The 25,298-nt window shown below is 40.6% G+C and overlaps 2 protein-coding genes across 4 annotated transcripts in view; one reads left to right on the plus strand and one right to left on the minus strand.

Annotated features, from left to right (window-relative positions):
* CCNE2 (cyclin E2) lies at positions 1 to 12,113 on the plus strand. Of its 2 annotated transcripts, none has more exons than XM_058821397.1 (11): positions 1 to 35; positions 124 to 232; positions 412 to 471; positions 2,398 to 2,549; positions 4,281 to 4,416; positions 6,249 to 6,395; positions 7,617 to 7,712; positions 8,448 to 8,582; positions 9,212 to 9,323; positions 9,971 to 10,125; positions 10,505 to 12,113. In XM_058821397.1, the coding sequence occupies exons 1-11, from the start codon at positions 22 to 24 to the stop codon at positions 10,604 to 10,606; spliced, it is 1,218 nt and encodes a 405-aa protein (XP_058677380.1). In that variant the 5' UTR covers positions 1 to 21; the 3' UTR covers positions 10,607 to 12,113. The 2 variants fall into 2 exon arrangements, with proteins under 2 accessions (XP_058677380.1, XP_058677382.1); XM_058821399.1 differs by having other exon boundaries at positions 415 to 471.
* The window catches only part of INTS8 (integrator complex subunit 8), a 21,146-nt gene continuing 7,624 nt past the window's right edge, over positions 11,777 to 25,298 (minus strand). The window contains exons 9-27 of one of the 2 annotated variants that reach the window (XM_058821393.1): positions 25,091 to 25,191; positions 24,607 to 24,748; positions 22,759 to 22,829; positions 22,445 to 22,620; positions 21,553 to 21,686; positions 20,840 to 20,950; positions 19,969 to 20,170; positions 19,299 to 19,420; positions 18,104 to 18,288; positions 16,670 to 16,703; positions 15,958 to 16,014; positions 15,815 to 15,876; positions 15,046 to 15,164; positions 13,984 to 14,087; positions 13,288 to 13,338; positions 12,586 to 12,659; positions 12,444 to 12,508; positions 12,311 to 12,354; positions 11,777 to 12,035 (exon numbers count right to left, since the gene is read on the minus strand). In XM_058821393.1, the coding sequence (XP_058677376.1) occupies positions 11,919 to 12,035; positions 12,311 to 12,354; positions 12,444 to 12,508; positions 12,586 to 12,659; positions 13,288 to 13,338; positions 13,984 to 14,087; positions 15,046 to 15,164; positions 15,815 to 15,876; positions 15,958 to 16,014; positions 16,670 to 16,703; positions 18,104 to 18,288; positions 19,299 to 19,420; positions 19,969 to 20,170; positions 20,840 to 20,950; positions 21,553 to 21,686; positions 22,445 to 22,620; positions 22,759 to 22,829; positions 24,607 to 24,748; positions 25,091 to 25,191 (1,971 nt within the window). In that variant the 3' untranslated portion in view covers positions 11,777 to 11,918. Of the gene's footprint in view, positions 12,036 to 12,310; positions 12,355 to 12,443; positions 12,509 to 12,585; positions 12,660 to 13,287; positions 13,339 to 13,983; positions 14,088 to 15,045; positions 15,165 to 15,814; positions 15,877 to 15,957; positions 16,015 to 16,669; positions 16,704 to 18,103; positions 18,289 to 19,298; positions 19,421 to 19,968; positions 20,171 to 20,839; positions 20,951 to 21,552; positions 21,687 to 22,444; positions 22,621 to 22,758; positions 22,830 to 24,606; positions 24,749 to 25,090; positions 25,192 to 25,298 lie in introns of those variants that run through there. The other variant, XM_058821395.1, reaches the window with a different exon arrangement.

Below are 25,298 nucleotides of genomic sequence, written 5' to 3' on the forward strand. Positions count from 1 at the left end.
AGATCTCATAGCCCAGAGAAGATGTCAAGGCGCAGGTAAGCTGTTAGCATTGTACTCAGAGTATCTGTACTAATCTAACAACTGCTGCTCTCCTAACATCTCATGTCTTTTTACTCTTTGCAGTAGCCGTTTGCAGGCCAAACAGCAGCAGCCACTGTCCTGTCCAGAAGAGGCTCCACAAGAACTGCAAGCACTAGATTATCTCCAGACCAGAAAAAGGAGAACAGCAGAGGTGAGCAATTTGAGCAACTTGGAAAGTTGGATGATACTGAAAGCTCTCCAGTGCATTTGGATGGGACAGTCTTTATTTTGCCATGTTACAAAGTGCAAGGCAGGGGTAGCAAGAGATTTTCTGAGCTGTAGGAGGGTGTGCTGGTCACTGTCAGTGTATTGATGTGTCTCTCTTTTCAGCAGGAGATTAAGAAAAGAGAAGATGGAAAAATTGCAAAAAAACATCAATATGAAATTAAGGTAATTCAATTGTGAATACCATTTCAAACTAGGTAAGGGAGTCTGGTTTGTGTTGGTAGGTGTGAAACCACGCATTCCACACCAGAAGGTATTGAATAGGGGAAGTTTGTATTTTTAGATATTAGAAACTATAGGAGCTTAGCACCTTTTTATCTGTTTTACACGACTTGATTGCAGATAAAAGATCCTTCAACGTAAGGAAGGATCTTGCCACTGCAGAGTAAGATTAAGTGAAAAAAGAGAATCACCCCTGATATTTCAGAACAATTCCATATGCAGAGCAGGTTAGGCCTAGAGGCAAGTCTAAACAAGATCACTGCCCTTGTTTTAACTTTAGGTGTGGTTTCATGGCCATTTAGTTGAGATTCATAACCATGCAGGCTATCTTTAGTTTCATTTAACAGTTCTTTTGATTTTTTAAATCAATTTAGGAATGTGTTTTCACTAACACAGTAAGCTCTTAAAACTGACAGGCCTTATGGTATTCTGTTGTAAAGCAGACTAGTAAAATATTATAACTTTCTCTTGCAAATAATATTGTTTGTAATTATTCTGTTTGTAAAGTGAATGAGACTAACAGCTATGGTGAAGCAAAACTCTTCTGATTGTGAAGTTGTCTTTGTAAATCTTGAGTAGGGAAAAATGCTGCATAAGTATTTCAGCTGTACCTGGGGTGAAACTTAAGTGTGAAGTGTTTCAACTTTGCTGAAAGGGGGACATCCTGTGTCCCTGTCTCTTCTTCCTTGAAGGGCTGTGCAGTCCATCTCCAGCCTTGCTCCATTCCTTGAACAAAGCAGTAGGCAGGTTCATCTTGCTAATTTGGCATTAGAAAATAAGTTAAAGTTCTGCCAGGTTAGTGAATTAAGTCAACTCAGCAGAGGGTCTGGCAAGCATTGGAGTGGAACTTGGGCAGTGAGGCTCACAGGAGAGAAGGAGGAGTACGACCTCCCTTTTCTGTTGGTTGTGTTTGTTAAGGTCAGTTCTGCTGGGGTATGTAACTTCACTCTTGGGGTACTTCAGTCTGGCTATAAATAGGTTGGGATATACTGAGGAATCCTGTGTAGCTTACCTTGCAAGTCAGCTGTATAGGAAAAGCTTCTGTGTTCAGGGACAAGTGTTGCCATTCTTTGTGACTGGGATTCCCTCTCAGCTCCGCAGGGGATAATTTAGGTTGTGTGACACCATTTTGAAGGCTGTCAGCCATTACAGCATTGCATGTGCTCCAGGGATTTGATACCCCCTTACTGATTGGTTACTTACAACCAAATAAGCATTAGTGAAACAAGTTACAGTTAACCAAAGACATCTAGAATTCCTTCCTAAGGCTTTCTGCAGGAATACCTTTGCAGTCTTCTCATTTGGAGTCACTGCATCCCATATTTGGCATTGGCAAGCTGAGAGAGAGTTCACAGCTGCTGCTTGCTCAGTGGGTATCTAGCTCTGGAGCTGAGATGGGTGGCTCCTCTCTGGAGCACTAAACTGGAAGATAACAAGTTGCTGAATTTCCACTGAGAGACAGTAAAACCTCCACCCCCTCCTTTCTTTTCCTCTGAATAGATAAGTAGATTGGACTAGTAACCTAATGTCCTGTGTTTTAGTAGCAATTAATATCTTTGCCTTTTGTACTGTAACTGAGCTTTTCAAGCAATGGATAGGTTACTTGTGGGTTCATAAACTAAAGATGGTCATCTTCCTCAAAGCTGAGTTCCCAAATGCATCCAATTTATTTATATATATTCCATCTTGGCTATGGAAGGTTTTGTTGGCATTTAATTTTCTTCTTTCTTGGTTTCAGTACTTGAATCAATGCTGAGATCTAGAAAGACTAATGTACATTACATGTATTATTGCTGTTACTGTAATCTATTGCCTTTCTTGCTCTCATAGTAAACACAGCATTTAAAAGACACCTTGTTTATTTTGCAGAGTTGTTGGCCCCCCACGATAACAGGAGGTATCTCACCTTGCATAATTATTGAAACACCTCACAAAGAATCAGTAACCACTGACTTCTCAAGATTCAAAAAATACAGATTCAGGAACCTCTTCATAAATCCATCTCCTTTGCCAGAACTCAAGTAAGTTTAACAGAGGCAGTAATTGTTAATGTGTGAACTACTCTAATAAAATCTTGTTTTATGTGCTTATATAATACATACCTCTACTTGTCTCCTTATCTCACAAAAGATTTTATGTACAAGCAAAAGAGAGAAATTCTTGAGTTTGGTTGTTTGAATATTTTTTTCCTGATCTTATAAACACACCAGACAGTTTTCACATTTCAGAGCTGTCCTTTTATAACTTTACAGTGGACACTCTGAGGGTTAAGGCACTCTAAAGGTTAAGGGTTAAACTAAACTTCTTTCAGTGCTATTGGAACTGTGGCTAAAAAATATTTAACCAAATTTGCTTAAAGAACTTAAAGTGTTCAAATAAACTTGTGGCAATACCACTGTGCAGGTAGCCTGCTAGTGCAATGCAATGTGCTTGGTGCAGTCACAGTTCAGACAGTTGCCCTTCTGCAGAGAGATAGCTTTGATCAGGCTGTGCTAGAGAAGTACCCAGCTGCTGTTTGTATCAGCCTGGGCTTTGATGAAGGAGGTGGTAAATTTACTGCAATGTGTTGAGGAAAACTTCTGCCTAGGTCAATGAGAAGAGAAGCAGAACAGGTAGCATTACTTAAGAGAACCTTTCTATAGATATACATATCTTGGTGGTTTTTTGTGCTGGCCCAAACTGGATCAGAACTTCAAGATGCTGCCAGGTGATGCTTTACCTCAAAGACCTGTTCAGATACAGAGTTCCATGCAAGGTGCTTAATCCTGTTGTTGACAGGCATCTGGTGAAGCTGAACTCCATCCTTTCTGATTAGCTGAATTAGAGGATAATTTACTTCTCCTGCCTTCTCCATCCTTCCCTAACTGCTGTAAGAAGATCATAATTCATTTCTCAATGCCTGCCTGCTTAAATGGGAAGAGTTGTGTATTAAACAAGCAACTATCTCCCCAGCTTCTAACTTATGAGGGCAACACAATGAAACTGACCTGGGTTAAAATTTGTAGGCAATACCAGTGATCAGCTTTGTCTCTCCCCTTCTGCTTGAGGAAAGGTAAATAACTCCAAAAATTTCAGTAGGAAATCGTGATTTCATTGGTTAACATGCTTTTCCTCTTAGTACCTGCAGGATGAGAAGAGCATCTAAGAAAAAGCCCATATGGATTGATAGTAACAATTACAAATAAAGCCATATTGATGATATAGGCATCATCTTCCCAAACAGACTGGAGCACTAATAATTTATAAGTTAACAATAAAGAAGAACATATTTTTTTCTCTAAATAGCTTGCTTCTGAGCTGTGAAGTAAGCTAGGAAATAAAGGGATGGATGAGTGAGTTTTAAACACTATCTCTAGCTTTTCTCAAGCTAAGCTTATGTATGCTTTATGTTTCCTGAGGAGGAGTATATTGTTCTTTTTTAGGGGGAGGGTTTGGTTTTATCTTGCTCTCTGAACAGCCACCAAAGTAGGCAAAATAGGGAACTCTAGTTGCACATACAGCTTTGAGTGGCACATGTTCAGTTTTACTGCCTGTTCTGTAGAACTGGGCTTGTTGGTGAGCTTGCCAAGCTGCTGTTGTGGTGATGTAAAATGTTCCAAATGTTCCTGCACTTTTCCAATTACCATAAGGATCTTATAATATGGATTTTTTCTTTTTGAATATCTGTAAATAATAAATAACGTGTTTGTTTGGTTTTTATTTTTTTAATTGTGCATATACTTACTAATGCTTTGTGTAACTTTATTCCATAGCTGGGGCAATTCCAAAGATGTCTGGCTCAACATCCTGACGAAGGAAAACAGATATGCTCACTGCAAACACTTCACATCACTACATTCTAGTTTGCAACCTCACATGAGATCCATACTGCTAGACTGGCTCTTAGAGGTGTGTATCTTTAGTTACTTTATCATGTGTTATGCCCGTGAAGTAGGCAGGTAAAAGCACAGCTTTTACATAAAGATCTCATAGTAACATGTGCAGTTGTAAAAAATGGCCAAACTATTTTGCAGCAGAACAAATGACTGCTTTTGATGCTCTTGGTGAGCTACACCTGGGCCTTCCCAGGCAGGAGGTACTGAACTTCCTCTCCCCCCAGGACAGTAAGCAGCAGTATTTTAACTTTTGCTCATGGCACCCTGCATCCTACAAGAGAGAGAAATCTGGTTTTGAGACACTTGTATTGAAATTATGGATCTCTAACTTAGGGGGTAGACTGTATCTAAGCCATGAGAAAACTGCATCTGTTGAGGATTTATGGCCTGACCATATCAAGAGCTCTTGAGTGTCAGCCCATGATGCTATTTTCTGATTTCATAGCAAATTTTCAATTTTATCATAGGAAGAGAGCAGAGAAGAGTTGCTTTTTTTTAAATCTTGAACTAGGAAATCATCCAACTTCCAAACAATCATCAGGGGCATTGCTTTTGTCCAGCTCAGTGGTTCTATATGCCACAGCAGATTTAAATCCCAGCAACTTTGAGACCTCTTCAGTAGTTCCTAACAGTCTTCTGTAACATTATAACAGATGCTGCTTAACATGGCCAAGTGTTGTTATGTTGGGAAATTACACTTCTATAGAAATTCTGCCATTTATTTATGAGCAGGCCTGGTCTATGCAGTTTTAGCTCTGAATCTTCTTTAGAGCAGTCGTTAATAGTATCAGAGTAATGCATCGTTTATCAGGTTTAAAAGAGTGGAGCTGTGCTATTTCTGCCAATCAGTTGCATTTTTGGTGGTCAGGAAGGGCTTTAATTTGCAAATGAGCTTCCAACCTTATCTTGAGAAATAGCTTGTAGTAGCGAGATTATATTCTGATGTTGTATCCAAGTAAAATAATAAAGTGGCTGGGATCTATTTCTTGGATGTTCTTTTCTGCTCTTGTTCTTTACTGCAAGTAGATTGTAAGTAATTAATGGATATCTAACTGCTTTCTAGTTGTGAAAGGGGGATGGAGTTGCAGGAGAGCTGGAAATGTGGTAGCCCCTCCCAGTTCAATTAGAGATTAGATGAAAAGTAGGGCTCTCCCTAAGATCTCCAGGTCTGGGCACTCTCCTTTCTTTTTTTGTTGAACTGGCATTTGAAACACTTTGATACAATGCGAATATTAAAAGTTCTCCCTGCCAGGGAAACCAGCAATGGGATGGAGCAGATGGCAGCTCCTGCAGTTTTGTTCCTGCTTAGTGAGGCTGCTGGTGTGCCTGAGGGGCTGCAGGCAGTGCTCCTGGCCTGCCAGCACAGCCCACTCCAGCAGGAACTTCCAGGCTCTTTTGCTGTAGAGCCTAAGATTTTGGTTTTTTTAGTGGCTCTGCCCTGGGACAGACCTACTGGGAATTCAGCGGGGATTTGACTTCAGCTTGAGGCTTGAGAGTATTCTTAATCAAGATAATTAATATGTGTGTGTGTAGGTGCTGCTGTTTTGTTGGGGTTTTTTCCTCCACGGGCTTTCTTCTTCCAGTGGAAAAATGGTTGCTATTTAATTTGGAAAAAATACTTCTTGAAAGTCTTTTAGTACCTCATAGGCAATTCACATTTAGGTGGAAGCATGGGAAATACCTTTTCCAATCCCATGCTAACCACTGCATCACACCATACCTTGGTATGTGAAGCTTTGTGTGTGCAAAAGATGAACTTGCATTTTGCTGTTAAAGCTTGAATACTCCTGTGTGTGTACACAGAGTTTTATAACAGAACTTTTGGGGTTTTTTCCCCTGTTGTAGGTGTGTGAGGTGTATGCACTCCACCGGGAAACCTTCTACCTAGCTCAAGACTTCTTTGATAGATTCATGTTGACACAAAAGAACATTAACAAGAGCATGCTTCAGCTCATAGGAATTACCTCATTATTTATTGCCTCCAAACTTGAGGTAAGAAGCTCTGTTACAGGGAGGAGGATCTTGAATTTGGAGTAACTAAAAAGACAGTTATAACAATTATTTCATGTCTGAATCTTTTGAACTTGATGGTGTATGTACAACACTGAAGGTCAGAAGGGGAGATTTTTTCTCTTCCTTCAGTTGTGCATTTGTCAGTCTCTCAGAGAGTAGTTTTTGTCCTCCCTTTCTCCAGCAGTAGGGAAGAGACCACATAAGCTTAAAAGGCATGCAAATGTGCCAGAAGTAGTTTTGTTTTGTCTAGTCTTTTTCCAAACATACTGCAGTTGGCAGACAATCTCAGGAATGGGTGTGGGACGTGAACAAAACCAAGCCTAAGTCTCAAACTGCCTGTACATCAGGCTGATACCCTTACAACAGCCTCCATTTAGTGGAGTGTGAGTCCTGAGTGCAGCGATGGTGAGACCTCACATTGTGTGCTACATCCATGGACCAAGAGCTTTTGGGTGATGCATAGTGGGCTAGACTGACATGAGAACTTGGGTTTGTTATCTTGGAACCCCCAGATCTCACTGTGGTTCCCAAAGCAAGGTTGTACATATGAGCAGTCATTCCTGTCCTAAGGAATTTCATGGGGCCATGGTGGTCACAGAGCCAGCTGGTAGGGAAGCACTTTTGCTGGCAAGCTCTCTTCTACTTACCAAACTGTGCTTGGCCCCAGCTGGCATGACTGGCTTAACAAATTTCCTTGACCATCTCTGCACCATGGATTTTGACAGTTGCAGTAGGTGGTTGTGGAATTTTCTCTCTTCTTTTTTTTAGCTTTTCTCTTTGGTTTTTTCATTTTTTTAATTTATGCAATTACATCAGCACTGACAATGCCGGTAATCTGTACCAGTCAGCCATCTGTAGGAAAATTGGGATGATGTATGTTTTTACAGCATTGGAATGGCTGAGTAGAAAGATCTAAAAATGAAAGGGTGTTCTGATTTGCTTGGTCAGCATTTATCTCCCCAGAAGCTCAAAGGGTTGCAATAATCCATTGCATTGTAAAACAGATACTAAAACCCAAGTAGGTTATGTGTCATCTCCTTATCCTGTAAGTTTCATGTCAGTTCATATAATGAAAAAAACACTGTTATAGCATAAGAAAAGTTAAAATGTCAATGTGGACAGAAAAGTATTTCCCAGTATCTTCTCAACCTTTCTTAGAACTGTAAGATACACTCATCTTCATTTTCCCTCCCTTTAAAGGAAATCTACGCTCCTAAAATACAGGAATTTGCTTACGTCACTGATGGTGCTTGCAGTGAGGAAGATATTGTAAGAATGGAACTTATTATGTTAAAGGTAATAATTTGCTGTGTTTGTAAATGCTGGGTGAAAGACCCTCCAGCTGAGCCTTCTGTTTTAATGTCACTTACTTGCTTAGGAAAAGGAACCTGTCCTTGTTTGTGCACAGTAGTGGAGCCTTTGTTGTGTGTGTGTGGACCTCTGACACCCTAGCTGGGATGCAATCCCTGACTGGTAGAAAAGGGCAGGTTTCTCATGCTTGTGTGACTGTAAAGGCTCTCAAGAGTGCAGGCAGCCACAGGCAGGCTGGAAAGCTCTCACTGTCATGTACTGCACTTGCCAACATCCCCTGCTGTCCAGAACAGGGGCTTCTGGGGAGACAGACAAAAACTTCGCTCTGCTTGGTGCTCCTTGTGTTGGAAAGGATCTATCTTTACCAGCACAGGACTCTATATATTTACTCTTCCTTAATAGATATGAGCTGCAGGTTCACACAGCTAGCCCAAAAGCTTGAGGAAATAATATGAATTTCCCAGCTTCTGAATGAAGAAGACATATAAAATCCAACTGCACAGGTGAAAGGATACAGATTTGTGCTGATCCTAATACAGCCTTTTCAAAAAGCAGTAAGAATGCAACTCAAGAAGAATACTTATACTTGAAACTGGAAATATTTTTTGGCGTCTTTTAAGGATATGTGCAATAATCTCAGGAGAGGCATAGGAAGAAATCGGAGCACAAAACTATCCTTGAGTGGTTTATGGCACTTAACTGTTTGTTAAATATTTGCAGGCTTTAAAATGGGAACTCTGTCCAGTGACAATTGTCTCTTGGCTGAACCTCTATCTTCAAGTGGATGCTCTGAAGGATGTTCCAAAAGTACTGCTACCTCAGTATTCTCAGGAAAAATTCATTCAAATAGCCCAGGTAAGTAGTAAAACATTGGAAAATGGTTCTTGGGGCAGTGACAAGTGCTACTGAACATTACACCCTGAAAGCCACTTCGTCCTAAGTGTTCCCTTGTTTCCCCCTCACCTGTTACTTTGTTAAGGAGCGTGCAAGTTTGACTCCACCAAAGAAATTCAGTTTTGAGGACAACTACCCCTGTGTTTCTCATTTCCCTGCTTTCACATACTTTAAGACTTTTCTGTGTGCTGGAAAAATAAAAAAATCCATTTTATTTCTTTAATCACTCCAGCATTCTGTAAACTGTAGCGACAGCTCTGAGAGGAAGGTGGATCATTTTGGGCTCGAGGCTGTTTTTTAACTGCCCTTAACAGTGTATCTGTGTAATTGCCAAGACAGCAGCCTGGGGAGTGTTTTGACTATTTTGGAAGAGCTGTGGTTCTGTTGGTATGGACATGCGTTGTGCCCAGCCTCAGAGAGGTAGCTCAGTGGTGTAAATACTACACTAGGTAGTATTTAAATTTAAGACACCTTCCTGGAGCTCAGCCCTGTTCTGGCTGTAGGAGGACTGCTGTGTGCCCAGTCTTCTTTGAGAAAGGATCATGCCAAAGTATCAGCTTGTGAACATTTGTTACTCTTCATGTCCTCAGCTTTTAGACCTGTGTATTCTGGATGTGAATTCTTTGGACTTCCAGTACAGAACACTAGCTGCTGCAGCACTCTGCCACTATACCTCAATTGAAATAGTTAAGAAAGCTTCAGGTAAGATGCCTCTGCAGAGCTTGGCCTTGTGGGGCAGGGAATTCTGGGAGATGTCACAGACCCAAATTTGCTTAAGATGGTATTGGTTTACCAAGCTGCAAAGACCAAAACCTACATGGACACTAATATTTGTTCTGTGTGCTTCTTTTCCTTCTAATTTCACTTCCTACCACTATTTCAGATGTTACAAAGACTCAGAAGACGGAAACCCCAGCAGTGCAGCTTTTGCTAAGGAATTGAAACATTTATTGTTCTTGCTTTTGGGCTAATATTTGCTCAATGGCTTCCAAGTGTTTGGGGAATCATTAGCTATATATTTAGCCACTTTTTCTCCTGAAATGTAGTTTTCAAGTAGTCGTGCATGTCTGTCAGCAACACCCAGTGTGTTTTTATAGCATGACCCACAATCTTGTGTTCAAGCCACAAGTCACTTCAGCCTCCCCTGGAAAGCAACAACCCTTGTGACCTCCATTCACCCTCCAGCCACCACCTTTTTAAGTAAAAGCATAAGGAATGTTGGCTGTTTCTGGGAGGATGTTTCTGAATTTTTATCTGCCGTATTATTGTGTTTTTTAACTCATGGTCATATGGGAACACTGTGCTACATCTCATGATTTCTAAATATATTCTGGTGTTCTACCTTTCAGGCTTAGATTGGGACAGCATTTCAGAGTGTGTACAATGGATGGTTCCTTTTGTCAATGTGGCAAAAAAGGTCCCTGTGAAGCTGAAGAACTTCAAGAAGGTTGCAGCGGAAGATCGCCACAATATCCAGACCCACACAAATTATCTGGACATGCTGGTAAGTGGTTTGTGGATGTGCAGTTTGGGCAGCTGAGAGTTCATTACACGTTCCTTGTCCCAGGGCAGCTTTTGAGAGGCCAAAGCACCTCCTTGCTCACACCTGGCCTGGCTCACCTCAGTGAGGGAGTGCCCACCACCAGTGCTGCTGTAAACAACACTTGCTTTACCCTAACACTCCCAGCACACACTTGCATTACCAGTACAGGGGAGCTGTTTGTGACTTTGTTATGCAATGTCACTTTGGTTTTCTCAGTACCCTGACTTTAGAGCACTTGAACAGTGTGAGTGGTGTGAGGAAGCACTGCTGCCTCTTCCTGCCACAAAAAAGGTATTAATTGTCACAGGTATTAATTGCTGTCTTCTTTCCCAATATGCAGGAAGAAGTGAACAGTGCAGTAGTGTCTACTGCCCCAGGGCAGTTATCACCTGTGTCAACAGGAGGAATTATAACCCCTCCCAAAAGCACAGAGAAGAAATGAAATACAGTCAATTATCACAAATGGATTCAGAAACAGGACTTGGTGCTTCAGAACAAGACCACACTAAAGGTGACTCATGCTCTTTACTGCTATTAAAGACTTTGGCAGTAAAAGACACAGCAGATGGAAACTGAGACCAGCATCCTCCTACTAAAAGACTTGACAAAAAGAGCTCAGCTGAGCATTGCACCCTGCTACCACAAGAGCCTGGACCACTTTGGTCCATTCTGACAAGACTTAATGGTGGGAACTGAATTCTTAACTTATGACTTTCAAGAACATCCTTAAATAGGGCTGGGTGGCAAGATTTGTCCACTCAAGCTTATATATATAATTAAAGGAAATTACTTGCTTTAATTTGGGCTAGATGAGCAGGAGAATATTGACAGCTTGTATGTATTACCTCTTCTTGACCCTTTTTCTTTTCCTGGGAAGGTCAGAGCTCACTTGTGTCAGTCAGTCAGTCCCCTCAGGTGCAGTATTACAGGGACCCTTGGGTAAGCAGTTCACATCTCTGAAACCACTCTGTGTGTGCAGGACACTGCAGCCAGCCTTGTACCAAATCCCAGCTCCACAGGAGCCTGATGTATTTAACGCCCTTTAGGCCTGCCATGAACTTCAGTTTAGTGCATCACTGACCTCAGGTAAGAGTACCAGCAAAGAAGCTGCTGCTGCAGTAACCCTAACTGGAAGAAGTACAGTCCCCAGCCAGCCACTTGCACCAAGAAAGAAAAGCATGAGAACTGGAAAAGGTGTGGAGCAAAGGGAGCCGCAGGTACTCTGCAACCACTCGCATCATAGGAACAGTATTTTAAACTGTGGAGCTGTATGCCAGCAGTGCTTATGAACAGCATTAACTACTGTGTTTTCCTTGGAATACTCACTACCTCTGAGTCACTTCTGTGATGAAGGGCAGTACTGGGAAAGAAGGGTATCATTCCTCTTCCCTCTTTCATGATGCTCCAATCTGTGCTGCACACCCAGGGACAAGTGTTACATTACACTGAGCAGCCCACAAAGCTGCACTAGAGCATCAAGTGCCACCCACATCCACTTTACACTCACAACAACTTTGTAAACTTGAATTCATGTCTTCTCAAACAAGCCATTGTGGAACTAGCTGCAGTTGCTTCCAGCCTTCTGTACAGTTTGTAAAAATAAGGGGTTTATTGTAAGATTTCATCTATTTCTAAGAAGAAAGATACTAGACTGTAAATGTTGTACAAAAATTTAATTGAATTTTTAAAAATAATAAAGTCTTGAAAGATTTTTTTCACTTTTATACATTTTGTAATCATCTTCCAGCATTAGCCTAAAAGTAAAGTTTTGCCATTGCTTGAAGAAACTTCTTTTTCCTTCTCTGAGCAGCAAGCTGTAGGACTTCCTCAGGATTGCTGGCATTCAGCTCTGTCTGGCCAATGGCTTTTATCTTGAAACAAAAGAGTAGACACAAGTAGCATGAGGCCTTCCAGTAGAGCTGTTTCATTTCAAGGCACTTTCAGCACTAGTTCCATGGGTGATTTATTTCTGTTTTAATTTCCTGTATGCCCCATCACCCCACCCCTTCAGCCACAACTTGACATAAGCACCCAGATTCTAAAAGAATTGTGTGATGGAATTAACTGGAACAGAAACCACCTTTTCAGAGGTGATTTCAGGGAGGGAAAGACTCTAAAGAAGTCCCAGCACCCTGAGTTAACTCACTGCTATCTGCCGCTTGTCTGTCTCGCCTCTTTTGTGGTGGAGATCTGAGGATGAGTCAAGAAAAGTCAGTAGGTAATGGACTTTTTCTCAGCTGTCAACATCCAGCATGTGTGGTATTCCAGCAAAAGGATACATGTCAAGTATTCCAAGATGGTGACATCCCAGATGTATTCATAGTAAGAATCCATGGCATCGTGACTGAAAGACAAGGCAGGTTAAACTGACAGAGTCACATACTGTGTTTAGGCATCTATAAACTCTGTTGTACCATTTACCTGTTCTGTTCCTGCAGTGCCTTAAAAGCAGTTTTATAGTCTACTTCTCTGAGGAACTGGCACAAAATAGCTACCTGTAAGGAAAGACTCGGTGATTCTGACAGCCTCAATTCCCCACAAACAAACCTTCCACACAATGCCTTGTTCATGCCACTTCTTTTCTAGACCTAATCTAGACCTTGTTACCAGGGCAAGCAAGTTCTGAGCACCTGAACACAGATCATTCTCACACAGCAGTGGCAACAGCTACAAGAAAAGGGGATTGACTCAGATCAGAAGGGAGCGACTTGGCTTCCAGGTTTCCAAATGCATTGAAGAGCTTTAGAGCGCAGTACAAGTGCTGTTACTTCTTGGAGAATGACTGACCCCATGGATCAGCAACAGAACCTGAGTTTTGAAAAACAAGGCCAGGTTCCCAACACCACCCCATGGCTACCTCCTCTCTTAAAAAAAAAAAAGTCTATATTATCAGAGAAAAGTAGAACAAAACACCCCCAGACTACTTCTACATTTTACATTTCCAAGTATGTCTTATATTTACTAATTTTAGTCCTCTAACTGTCCTAGAAGCAAACATAACAAAGCCTACTCTAATGCAGATTGTATTTCCAAGGGAAGTTGAAGTTAGTATTTTTTAAATTTATCCCCTATATAAATATTTATAAGCAAATGTTTAAGTTAATGCCATGTTTCACCTCTTACCTGGGTGTGACAATTGAGTAAAGAGCAACACTTGATCATTCTTTTTATCACCTACAGAAAGGTTTAAAACAGAACACGTTCTGAAATGCATGTTTTGGAACACAAACTGCAGGTTTTATTATTATTTTCAAGGGACCATCTAAGTAGCTATCTACATTCTTCTGCCCCCTAGAAACTCCCAGGCTTCAGCACATCCCTATTTGTCACTATAGAGATTCCCAGCACAGTAGGAGCCAGATGTTTTCAGCAGCTGGAGCTCAGGTGAGCACTGCTGGTGAGGCAGGGCTGCTGCACTGTCCTGAGCCCCTCTGGCCCCAGCCCTGCCCAGCACGGTGTGGCTCTGCAGGGATGAGCTGGGGATGGTCAGACCACACACTGATTGTGCTCTGGGGTTTTCCATTTGCTCTCCACGCTCCTGGTGTCCCACAGTGCTTTCCCAGCACACAGCTCTGCAGGCTCTATGAACTAACAGAAAAGCCTTCTGTGATTCAGCAGAGGAGAAGGCTCAGATTTCCTCTGGCTTTCAAGCAACAAGCCAAAAAAGAAAAGGACTGATGAAGACATCTGTTCCTAAATGCATCAAGATACACCTCACATGCTACAGGAAAGTGTGTGTGCTGGACACTTTTGTCTCTACATAGAATCAGGATGCTGTCTGAATCCAAAGAGATTTCTGCAAATCCCACTTTAGCTCACCTGGTCTGTGTACACATCTGGTGGCACCATCTTATTGAAGAAGTCCGAGCATACAGCTCCTGCCTGCAGGTAATAGTGAAGGGCTGCTGAATACTGATTAGTTGCTGCCAAGGGAAAAAAGCCAAATAAGGTCTCAAATACAGCAGTTATTTAATACTCAGATCAACTGTTTATATAATTATTCAGATACATCTCTCATAGCTGAATTCTACTTGTCTTCAGTGAGCTGAGCACACACAGGTAGTGAAGGAGTTGGTGTGAGTGAGAGAACAGCACCCTCATGGCTCAGCACTACTTCACTCCCAGGAAGCCCTTCCTGAGCTGCAGAGAAGGCAGCAGCCTCCAGGCTCTGTGGCAGAAGCAAAACAGAAATACAGCCCACTGCCACTGCTCTTTTAAACACCAGCTCTGAGGCTCCCTACATAAATGTCCTCCTTCTGGGATGCTGCTGCACTTTGTATAGGCAATAAACACTGGAAAACAGTTTATCACCCTGAATCACTCTCCCACATGTAACATGACAGCACTGAGCACTGCATTAAGACTCCTCCTCTTACCCCAAGAGTTATAAAGCTGTAGCTATTCCTCATTTACAAACCCTTCCTCATGCTTCCTCATTTACAAACCCTTGATACTTCCCTATATAAAATACAGATCCTCTCCACTCTGCTCATCTTGTGCTCCACTGAAGCTGATCTCCACATTTAAAAGCAATCACTGTTCACAAGTTTCCATTCACTTATAAAACACTGAAGTGCCATGGTTTTGCACAGTTACACCAGTCAAGGACCAACTGCACTAGAAGAGGGAAGTTAAGGGTAACTCATAGTTTCCCTTCCCCTAAAAGCAAGTCTGCATGACCTATCAGAAGCTCAGGCTATCTGTGGGCTTAGACACCTTCCCAGACAAACCCACCTACACCACTGCATCTGAAGATTTGAACCTCATATATCACTTAAACTTCTTTTCATGAAAGGAAATACAAGGAGGGTTATGTCAAACAAATCTCAGAGCAGCAAGGTTCCTCTACACATGTTAAACACAGACATTGGTTTCACTTACCAAAATAAATATCTGCCTGAATAATTAACCAGAAGTGGTTGTTTGCATTGATAGTCAAGGCATAGCTGACCAGCTCTTTTACTGTGATAGCCACAGCTTCAAAGTCCACTGATTGAAGACTGAAAGAAAAAAGAAAGAAAAATAATTCCTAACTTACTGCTTTGTTTTTTTAACCACTAACTTGATTTCACCTCTAGGTGAGGTCCCAAGCACCTTGCCCTAAGTGTGAAGCATAACTAACTCCAGAAAGGATTTTGTGTTGAGTAATACTACTGTTGTTACAATATAGTAAATCTGACTGAACAAATACAGCCTTCACAGGCTTGAACAAAATGCCAGAACTAAACCAGATTCTGGGATCCCACCCCACAGAGCCTCTAAATTTCAGTAGAGAAATAAAATTCAATACAGTCAGAATAAATCAATACATACCATTTGCTACTTCCTATTTTGGCTATTATTCAAACACATCTCAAAAAATATTAGTGATTTCACAATAAAGTATTATATGGTTCAGATAAAGTGAACATATAGTTCAATAAAGCACACAGATTAAAAGCCATACCTTTTCTCCTCCTCTTTCTTGTTTCCCCTATCTCCACCAGGACCATCAAACTAGGAACAAAACTCTCCATGTCCTCAAACCAACCTTTCCAGAGACAGAATGGGGGCAGTGATGCCTTTACACGGAGAAACCACACTAACAGTAACTGGGACCAAACCCATCACATACAGTATTTTGAAAAAGTGTTCTTAATCATTATCTTACTTGGGGATGGATGAGGGCCAGATAGAAATGTGTTCTGCTGCAATATCATTCACAATGTCTTCCTAAGAGAAGAAAGATGGTGTGAGAAATCAACAAGAAACATTTCAAGAAAACCAAGAAAGACTTTGATGATATATACTAACCCGAACATTATGAAGCTTGACAAACAGGGACAATATTGTAGTTAGAACCAATGGTTCCTGTAGGGGAAAATAAATATTCCATGAACTGACAAAACTCCACTTTCTTCCCTAAGCTTCAAAACTATGTAAGAAGTCAAGCAATCATTATAGTTTCCTATTGAAATAGGACAATATTTTGTTAAGAGATCTGCACCACAAGGATACTGCAAGAATGTTTCTGTAGAAAGTTTTTAATTACTTCATATTTTCCTGAATAACTCCTTGGATATAAACTTTACTTTTGTTTTACAGATCTTTATGTTGTTTCTGTGATTACTACCTAACCTTAAGCTTAAGCTAGGTTTACTACAACTTTCTATGCATTTACAAACCCAGAAGCTATAAACAATTTCCCTCCTTCTTACTTCTGCTGCTTAGTATGATGCATGTAGCAGCTTCTGTCTCCCTCCAAAAGGAATGCTTTGCTTCGTGACAGCTGCAATAAAATACACTCCCAATGTAAACAGATCTCCACCAGAATTCAGGGTAATTTTTTTACAAGCTATTCCACACTGCTGTATGCCAGGTATAGCAAACTCTGACGTTTTACAGCCATACAAAGCACCCATATAACTGTTAGATTTTTTGGAATTTAACACAAAAACTCCAGAAAAATACTACACCAAAAGGATGTTTTGGTTGCAAACATATTTTCAACACCACTGTGACTTACCCGAAGCTTTTTGATGAAGGACAACAATTCACTCCTAAATGAGGGACACAAATACCCATGTAAGAAATCATCCACAATAAAGAATATATGCACACTTAAAACACAAGTCAGTAGAGCAAATTCTTCACCTGCTAAAACACCCCTTCACCTCTAAGTTTACAAATATAGGGCATGTAAATGAAAATGACCAGCCCATTCACTTTTAATACAGTTACTAGCAAATTTCAAACCAAAAATAGGTTAAGTATGTTCTTCTATCAAACTATAAAAGGCATGAAAATCACAGAAGTCAACCACTGACTCTAAAGGGGAAATCAATTGAACTGTACTGCGATTCCCTAAGCCAGGTTTGCAGCAATGACCTACACACTTAGAGAAGAGGGTACACAGTGATCACTTATAATGTACTTCAGTTTCCTTGTAATGAACATCAGAAATTGTCAGCATAGGACAATTCAGACAAGGACAACCTTTGGAAAAGTTTTCACTACTTCTTTTCCATAATAACAACAGGGTCACTGCCCTTTACTTGAATCAGAGGGATGAGGAAAGGTTCAGTAACCTGGAGTACAGCTGTGCTCCTTTTCCTTGCCAGAGTACACAACTGGAAGCTGCAGCACGTTGGTACCCCCTACACCTGCCCCAGAGCAGCGTAGGCAAACGCAGCTGGCCTTTGGCACACCTTAACCTGATTAGCTCAAGGAAGGCAAAGACACAGAGGTTTGACAGAGGCACCTCTCCCAAGGATTTAACGTGGAAAGCTGCTCAATACAGGCACACAAACCAAACTATACCATATTAGACAACTTATACTTAGGCTCAGACTTCAGAACAGGCCAGAACTGGACAAATCAGGTGCCAGCACTGGACAAATCAGAGAGTCCTGAATCAGTCATTTGAGGCTAAGGCTGCTAAGGTGTCTGACAGAGAAGACTCTTGACCAGAGTAATTTGATTTTCTTACTCTGCAGAGTTTAGCTGAATTAGAATTTCATTTCAAGAACTCAGTAACATTTAGCTTTAGACCCAGATACGAATCTAAGTATAGATACCCATGCTGTGAGCTATGTGCTTGAAACAGCTATAAAAGTACAAAACTGATACACAATAATTCTATTTGCTGCAAAGTAGACACCTCCAGCCATCAGCTCTACTGCCCTCTAGATGCATTGACTTTACTGGTTATAATGGGAGCACAGCCATATATGCTTCAGTTTCTGCAGGGAGAGCTGCCTCCCACACACTCCTCTTCTGCCTCTGAAAAGGAAAGCCAGCACATCCCTACTAAAAGCCAACTCCCACAGTGGACAGGATTTTTACTCAGATCTTTAGCTGCTGCCATCACTCTGATAGTGGAATCCAGACAATTTCTGACGAGAACATGGGATCAAACAAACCATTCAAGCCATCTTCAAAAATAATTTTAGAACCATACCTGTACATAATACCCAATGTAGACTCCCTGTGTTTTATCAAACTCACTCTTCCATCATTGCCACGTTTGTGCTGGTTGGATACACTGCAGATTTGTACGACGACTTCCCAGAGATCTTTAGCTGTGCGTCTGCTTTCTTTGGGACCTGGCAGTTCCTTGCACGTGGCAGCCAGCAACTGGCCCAGCTACACAACGCAACAGAAAAAACACAGCAACTAAGGCTCCTCTGCATATCATCTACAGCAAAGGAATTACTGGCCTTTAAAATGGCAAAGCAAGTGATTTTAAATTATGAACTACAAAGGAATGTGACTAAATTTTGCAGCAGAGACCACTGATGAAGAAGCTGGAAAACAGGAATTAAACAGAGCATTTTGCCATTTATTAGCTTCCTTGGTATCTATTTCATTATTAAAAGCTCCAGAAAACAAACATATATTACATAAAACCTAACCCCCATAAAATATGGTTTAATAAAGACTGGCTCTTTAGAGCTCATTTAACTTCCATGTAGTAATTAATCTTAACTGAAACTGGCACAATATTATACAAAAAAGCTGAACCTCAGAACAGAAATTAGGAAGTATCATAGGTAAGCAGAGCAGGGTAAAAATGAACCTGTCCTGTGATACAACCTGCCTTCTGCTCCATGCCCTAACTGTGAAGTAGAAACATTGGAGCAAAACAATTTTGAAAACAAAGTTTCAAAGAAGGCAAAGTTTCCAAAAATTCAACACCACTGTTGGGTAAAAACCAGAACTCTTACAGTGCATTTGGAACATAAGTATCTCAGGAACAGAAAAGAAGCCAGACCTGAAAACAGAGATCTGCACACTTCTCATACCTCCTACATCAACCTAGGCTGAATTCCAGCTGAGAGGAGAGTCCTTTAGGAAGTGCTACAGCATTTCAATCATGGATCATAACCACACACCCCTGATGGAACCAACCTTAGCTGGCAGCCAACAAGGGGCAAGATTTCATGTGTTCCTGCAGCACAGCTTCCATGTTTTTTGTCAAGTGCTAAACATGCTTGTTGCTTAGCCCTATGTTCTACCCCATACTCAATTCATTAGAGCCACAAAGCCCCACACTCTTAAGCAGAAAGGTACTTGCTTTGAAAAGTACAAAATACTTCAACAAAAAAAAAAGTCAACTACAGTCTGAGAAAGCCTTGAGAGTGAGCACTTGTTACCTTCACATAAGGATTAGTCTGAACCAGAGGTAATGGAACTTGCATGGTCAAATACTCGTTCTCACACCAGTTTAACAGGAAAGCAACACATTCTTCAGCTATAACTTGTCGAAGAGGAATATCTAAAAGGAAAGGGATTCTTTGTTTAGCTTTTTATTTTTGAGAAAACAGTGTTGTAAATGGTGTTGTATGAAAATAAGCATATCCCATTCCCTCTAATCAGCTGTTTTTGCTCCACTGCTATCACAGGAAGATATGATGCTTAGCCCAATGGGAGACCTCACCTCTGGAAATTAGAAGCAACAAGGGTTTCACCTAATCACAACAGTACAATGCTACTCTCTTATTGTGAAACCAGGAGGAATCTTTAAGAACTGGCAAAACCCTCTGGCAGAAGTGCAGACATCTTAATCCTGTTCAAGTCCTTTAAGTGGCACTGAATAGAAACTGTCAATGTTTAGCAACAGGCAGGCATCATGCTCACTTCAAAATCCTAAAATCTAATAAAACTTCTGAAGACTTACTAAAACCAGCGTCAAAGTCACTGTTTTTCCATTTACACACAGTGGTTAATCTGCAATACAAAGTTGCTTTATTTTGCTGTGGATTTTTTCCCCTTCTCTCAAGGTTTGTGCTTTACTGCTCCTCAGAAAGACAGTAATGTACTTACCAGGCACTCTCATTTCCAAATATCCTCGGACTCTGCTTATAAGATCAGAAGGAGGACGCTCTCCAGAAGCACCAGCTCCAGCTTCGTGAGTATAAATGTCCAACAGCAGCATTTCATTGAGCATGACCTGACGGAGCTTTGGAGAGAACTCAGTCACAAGCTCCAAGCAAGCAGCAAAAAGCTGTTTTGCATGGACAAAATCCTGCAATAAAAATTATATGCGTTAATGATTCCTAATAAATTTCTAAGGGGAAATACTACAAGCTAAAGTGCAATCAGCTCTATCTTGGCTGAACCAGACTCAGCATCCATTAGCATCAGCGTTGCTCAAGCATCTCACAGTGTCTACTTATGAGTCCTTTGGACTTGCTATTAAGCTTAAGAGTTCCAGATCTTCTGAAAACAAAACAAGGAGTTTAAGCAAAAACATGCTAGAATCAACTACTGGTATGCTTGCTACAATTTTGTTTTAGCTGCAGTTTAGCAAATTTGTCAATTACAAGGAAAATAGAACAGCATTTCCAATAAATTCCTTAAGTAATACACTTATTCAAAAGAATCGCACTTCATATCAGTAAATCAAATCACCACTGGATGTAGATGCCACATGATCTAGAACAACATAATCAAAACTTTATATGAATGAAATTATCTCCAGGCCCAACTCATTGGAAAGCCATTATCTTTGCTCTGCTGATGAAACTCTGAGAGACAGAAATCCTTATCCATTACACAACACATGGAGCTTGTCACAATATCTCCCTCACCACCCAATTTTTCAGTTCTTTTTCTAAAAAAGGGCTTTCAAATTTTCCATTTCATTAAGATTCAATTGTCCAAACCAACCAGTAAGCTCATATGGCTTGCTCACCTTAATGGCACAGCAGTGCAATCCCTTGGCCATCAGGATGTAGACCAAATCCCTAGTCAGACTGTCTTTGATTCCTAAAATAACACTGCCGTAAACATTTGGTACTTCCCACTGGGAGAGAAATGCATAGGATATTTGCACAGAAACAAGTTTTAGAATTCACATCACTGTTTAAAACAACATAAACAAACCCCAAATATTGAAAATTACTGCCAATTCCTGTCTTTACATCTCATCACAAGTAATGTATGGTACATTTAGAAATACGATAAAAACGCCTGATAACCCTTTGTTCACACTCTGAATATGCAGTAATTAAAGGGAAGAGCTAAAAAGAGACAAGAAATCTTTACTTAAACAAAGTCCTCCTCTCTCCTGCTCCCACCTTCTAATGACAGAAATTTAAGCTAAAACTATATTGCTATCTAGTCAGAACACTAAAAGGACAAGCTACAAAAAATCTTTTCTCATAAGGAAAGCTTGTGATACAGCCAGTGATTCCTTAAAACAAAGGTTATAGGTTTTTTGTAACACTCTTCATACAGAATGTGTGTTAAGATATGTATCATCCTTCTTAAAAAACCACCACTATGCAGAGAAGGAAAAGATAAATCACCCTGAGGATCTATAAGAAAATGTTTCTTGTTCACTGCAGTATGATACCTCACCAGTCCTTGAATTACAGTCTCTTGTGAGCACATGAGCTAAGTTACCTTATTAGAAATTGTCCAGAATTGGCGTTCTGAGGTCATACCATGCAACTCAATCAAGATCTGGCGAATCCTCCATGGATCCACTGACAGTATGAGCTGATGCTCAAGCTGGCCAATATTGACACTTGCTGAAGCTGGAAGAAAAGCAACCAGGTCTTCAGCACATTTCTTCTCAATGTAGATACTTCCAATTCTTTAGTATATAACACTTCAATCAGAACATAGTAAGAACAGCAGATACATCATGCTTCCATAGGTCCAGACATCCTTTTGTGTCCTCTGACAAACACGTTGTGCTACCTTCACACCCGACCTAAAGGGCTGCTTGCAATCCCCTTCCTCACTCCAGCAGCTCTGACCACTCTTGCTATAGCAGAGCAAAGATTCAACCTCAGAAAAGGTAAGGCCTTTCCAGCTCCAGCCACCATCTGGCTCCTCTTGTTAGCTTTGACTTGTGCAGCTGCACAGCCAGCCAGCTGTATTGGGGAATTTAACTGGTTTACTTTGGTAGGTTAAAAATTTCATTCAGATGCACTCCTGTTCCAGCTTACCGCACAGTCACATCATCATTAATGTATGTAAGTCCAGAGGCAGGGCTCCCTTTCTGGGAACAGCTGCCACAGCCACATTTTGTTCAAACTAATGCCATGCTCTCTCACTCTGTCACCGAGGACACATTCATCTGGGCTTATGTATTACACTCACTTGAGAAACAAGCAAGTAGCAGCCAACTTCTTGAACAAGCAGGACATGCGCCAACCAATAACAGGAAGTACTCTCTCTAAAAACATTATAAACTTTTTTGAGAACAGACCTGCACTTTGTAACCTCAAGGTACTCATCAAGGAAATAGGACACTAGCTGCAGTTAATGAAAATGCTGTGAAAGTTACCTGGGATATCATAAAAAGAAGTGACAGGTTTTGTGCACAGATTGATTCGAGGAGATCTCTTCCGCATTTGGTCAATGAGCAGCTTCCGTTCATCGTCTTTCAGCAGTTTTATGAAAAGCTCATGAGATGAAATCATGAAGACAAACTGAAGATCTTCCATGCCCAAACACAAGTTTCTAAGCAAATAAAAATGTTAGTACATAAGTAGGAAAAAAATGCTTATTTTTCCAGTTGTAAGTTCTTGAAATTTTTATTGTGTTGTATTACATTGCTTACAAAGTGCAAATTCATGTTATCTTAATATGGATACATACTTGAGAAACGCTGCCATTCTTCTCTTCAATTCTTCAGAAGCACTTTCCAAGTTTATTGATCCTGAACAAACCTGGAAAAGGAAAGCAGAAAATAACTAAGCAGTCACCTTGCACATATTATAATATTTAGTTATAGCCAGTGTTACTGACCAGCTTTCTGTCTCACAAGTAGTAACAGCCAGTAAACCTCTACCTCAGGTGAAGCAACAAGTTATGGAATAGTTTTGGTTGGAAGAGACCTTAAAGATCATCCAGTTCTAAAAGCCCTGCCATGGGCAGGGACACCTTTCACTAGACCAGGTTGCTCAAAGCTCTGCCCAGCCTGGCCTTGAACACTTCCAGGGATGGGGCATCCACAGCTTCTCTGGGCAACCTGTTCAAGTGCCTCACCACCCTCACTGTAAAGGATTTCTTCCTAACATTTCATCTGCCATTTTGAGTAGGAACCTATTACCCTTGTCCTGTCCCACAACAAAATGCAAAACAGCTTTCTTCTAGTCCCCTTTAGGAGCCTGAAAGTTCTCAAGGATGCCATTGGAGCCTTTGCTTCTCCACCCAGAACAATTCCAACTCTTTTTGCCTGTCTGTTGTTTTTACTTTGTAGAGCAATTTTTGAATCTGCTCAAGTGCTGTTAGATGGGAACCAAGTGCAGCATTGCTGGGTGGTTACCCTAATTAATCTAGAATCAAACCAGTATTTCTGTTGTGCTCTGTGTAATCCTGTCATGACTCAGTTACTCTATTGTAGAGATGAGACCAGCTCTCAAGGGTTTCTTGTAAGCCAAAGAAAGTAAGGTAAGATTTGACTGACAAAGCTTGAAAAAGAAATCTCAGTACCACTGTGTGAAATAAGACTGTCTCTGAAGTAAACCTGATAAAAGCTACTGCCATCACACATGGATCAGTTTCCTTCAACTTGTACACAAGATAGGATGCTTCAGACAACTGTCATCTTCTGTCAAGACATAATCCACATTCCTTTTTCCTACTTCTCTGGTATACAGAAGCACTGACACTGGGTGCCACACAAGATCATTTAGCACATGAGTTTAAAAATGAAGTATTTCTAAGTGCAAAATTATAAGATCCACTAGGACCTGTTTTTTTTTTTTTTTAAACCAGAAGTTGAAAAATAACTAGACAGTTGAATTTATCAGCTTGCAATAATTTTTTTAGAAGTACATTCCAGTTCCAATATGAGCGGTTGATGTAAGCTTATACTTGCTCTGCAGTACAGAGCACTGTCAATTATTTTTTGCCACATGACTGAAGAGACAAGCAAAAGAACTAGGCTCAAATTAATAAAATACATTAAAATAACAGCAAAGAAATAAAACTATTAAGTTTAGCTTAAGCAACATTCAGTTTCCTAAAAAGCTTCACTAAGGGTAACAGTGCAGGTCTCACACGTAACAGTAACTCAGGATCACTGCATCCCATGCTAACTTCTACAACAAAGCTAATAAGGGAAAAGTGGTCCTCTTCCACAGGTATTTTTTCTACTCATTCTCTCTGTCTTGGAGAATTTGATTCTTTGTTCCACTAAAACAAATATTCAGCAATATCTCTACATAATTTAACAATATCAGGAATAGCAGCAATTTCAAATACAACCTGAAGCAACAGCTCTCCACTGGACCCTCCCTGACAGATGGAAACAGAGCTATGAACAACAGATGCAGAACTGATCACTGAGTGGAGCTGCCCTAACTGCAAATAAGTTGAATAATGTTTGACCTTTCTCTGCTTCAGAAAGCAGAGCATCCCTTGCAATAATAACAGTCATGTGGGGAAAGAAATCTCTCACTAAGTATCATTTTCACTTCCAATTTTAGGCTAATGTTTTACCTCAAGAAGGAAGTCTATTTTCTCTTTGCTGGGTTTCAGGAACAGTTGACAAAACTGAATATCAATGATTCGCCCTTGTAACACATCACAGACTGTATTGCACACGCAGACTTTGAAACACACTTCATCCAGAGCCTCATTCCTGCAAGAACACAAAACTGAAGGTCACAGAACAGCTCTGACACACAAAGAGTGGTGTCACAACAGGTGGACAAAAATTTTTTGAAAGAATCAGTCAAGTGATAAAATCAACTGTTAACGTGCATTACATTTTTTCCATCTATGGCCACAGGGAGATACAACCAAGGAGCTGTAGTGTGATGTAAAATGTAGTTTAGACTACTGCTAAAAGAAACAAAGGCTGAAGTTTCATGGATGTAAGTAGTTTGTTGTGAAAAGATTTTACACACTTTCCACAAAAAATATTACCAATGAAAATTACTCTTCATCATCACTGAACATTGATTATATTCTGATGTCTCACCCTTGCTGAGCTTTTTGGAAGAGTTCTCTCAGCACTGATTGTCTGAACTGTTCAGGTAAACTGAGGGTTAGGTTATCTTCAAGGAATATCTTCACTAAGTCCTGTAACAAAAACAGTTGGAATACTCAATGCATAATGCAATAGAACCAGACAGAAAATTATTTTACCTGGTAAAAATGAGAAAACTAAGAGAAGCATCTCACATCCA

Source organism: Ammospiza caudacuta, chromosome 1 (assembly GCF_027887145.1).
Source record: "Ammospiza caudacuta isolate bAmmCau1 chromosome 1, bAmmCau1.pri, whole genome shotgun sequence".
Taxonomy (NCBI): domain Eukaryota; kingdom Metazoa; phylum Chordata; class Aves; order Passeriformes; family Passerellidae; genus Ammospiza; species Ammospiza caudacuta.